Raw genomic sequence first — 955 nt, 5'->3', positions numbered from 1 at the left:
TCGCACAGCAACAAAGGAAACAATACCGAAAGGTAAGGGAGTATCGCCCCCGTTCTTCACACGAGGAATAACCCAAATGGACACAAAGGTAAGGGATTGCACAAATGAGAAGCACAGAGATGCCCTTACATACAAAAGAGGGAAGTTTCTCACTGAAAAGTCCCTACAACATTGGAAGGAAAATTTGTCGAAGATGTTAGTGGCCGATACAAAAAGTTAGAATTTAGTTGAGTCAATATATGCGCCGAGACCATTGACATCTCCGGTTCTGGTAGTGAATGACCACCCTCTAACACGCAGACAGCAAGCTAATAAGCTAGTACAAATGTACAGAAAGCGGTCGACAAACACACCAGATGCTCCTTCCATGAGTACGCCTTATCGAGTGAGCGGAGAATTCGCACCGATGGTAATGGCAGCACTTGGGACAGCACTGAAGGATCTCTCTTCAGTCACTGCCCTTGGTAAGGAAGATATACATTGTGAACAGTTAAAGCAATTAGGACGCTGCAGCAAGTAATGTGTCATACAGCTCTTCAACTGTGCCCTACAGAAACACAGGGTGCCGGAGAAGTAGAAGCATGGCGTTATTGTCCCACTACTCAAAAAAAACAAACCGGCCAAGTGTATGTCATCGTTCCGACCGATCACACGCTCACTAGCACCCTCTATAAGCTCATGAAGAGGATTGTGGCGCAACGCATGCGAAACGCAGTAGAATGTAAGCTACAACTACAGCAATTCGCTTTTCGTCTAGAATGGTCTGCGTTAGGCACCATAGTGACACTCACACAATCCATGACTCATATAGTAACAGGAGAGAAAACTGCTGTGGTATTCATAGATTATGCGAGGTCATTTGACTATATGGATTGCATGTGCATAATAGATGCATTAAAAAGATAATAAGTAAACATGCACCTTATTGTGTGTGTTGATAATTTCCTTGGGGGAC

The 955-nt window shown here is 44.2% G+C and overlaps 2 pseudogenes across 2 annotated transcripts in view; one reads left to right on the top strand and one right to left on the bottom strand.

Moving 5' to 3' along the window:
* Nucleotides 1-73, top strand: part of TEOVI_000096700:pseudogene — a 681-nt pseudogene extending 608 nt beyond the window's left edge. The window contains exon 3 of the mRNA in view: nt 1-73. This exon is cut by the window's left edge and continues 11 nt beyond it. Within this exon, the coding sequence occupies nt 1-73 (73 nt within the window).
* A 235-nt stretch (nt 74-308) lies between these two features.
* Nucleotides 309-842, bottom strand: TEOVI_000096600:pseudogene (annotated as a pseudogene). The gene is given in 3 exon segments: nt 309-401; nt 403-648; nt 651-842. Coding segments are annotated over 3 exon segments (531 nt in total).
* Nucleotides 843-955: the final 113 nt, after the last annotated feature.

Source organism: Trypanosoma equiperdum (genome assembly GCF_001457755.1).
Source record: "Trypanosoma equiperdum strain OVI genome assembly, contig: ctg_255, whole genome shotgun sequence".
In the NCBI taxonomy this organism is placed as follows: domain Eukaryota; phylum Euglenozoa; class Kinetoplastea; order Trypanosomatida; family Trypanosomatidae; genus Trypanosoma; species Trypanosoma equiperdum.
This window is presented reverse-complemented; position numbering and strand designations above follow the sequence as displayed.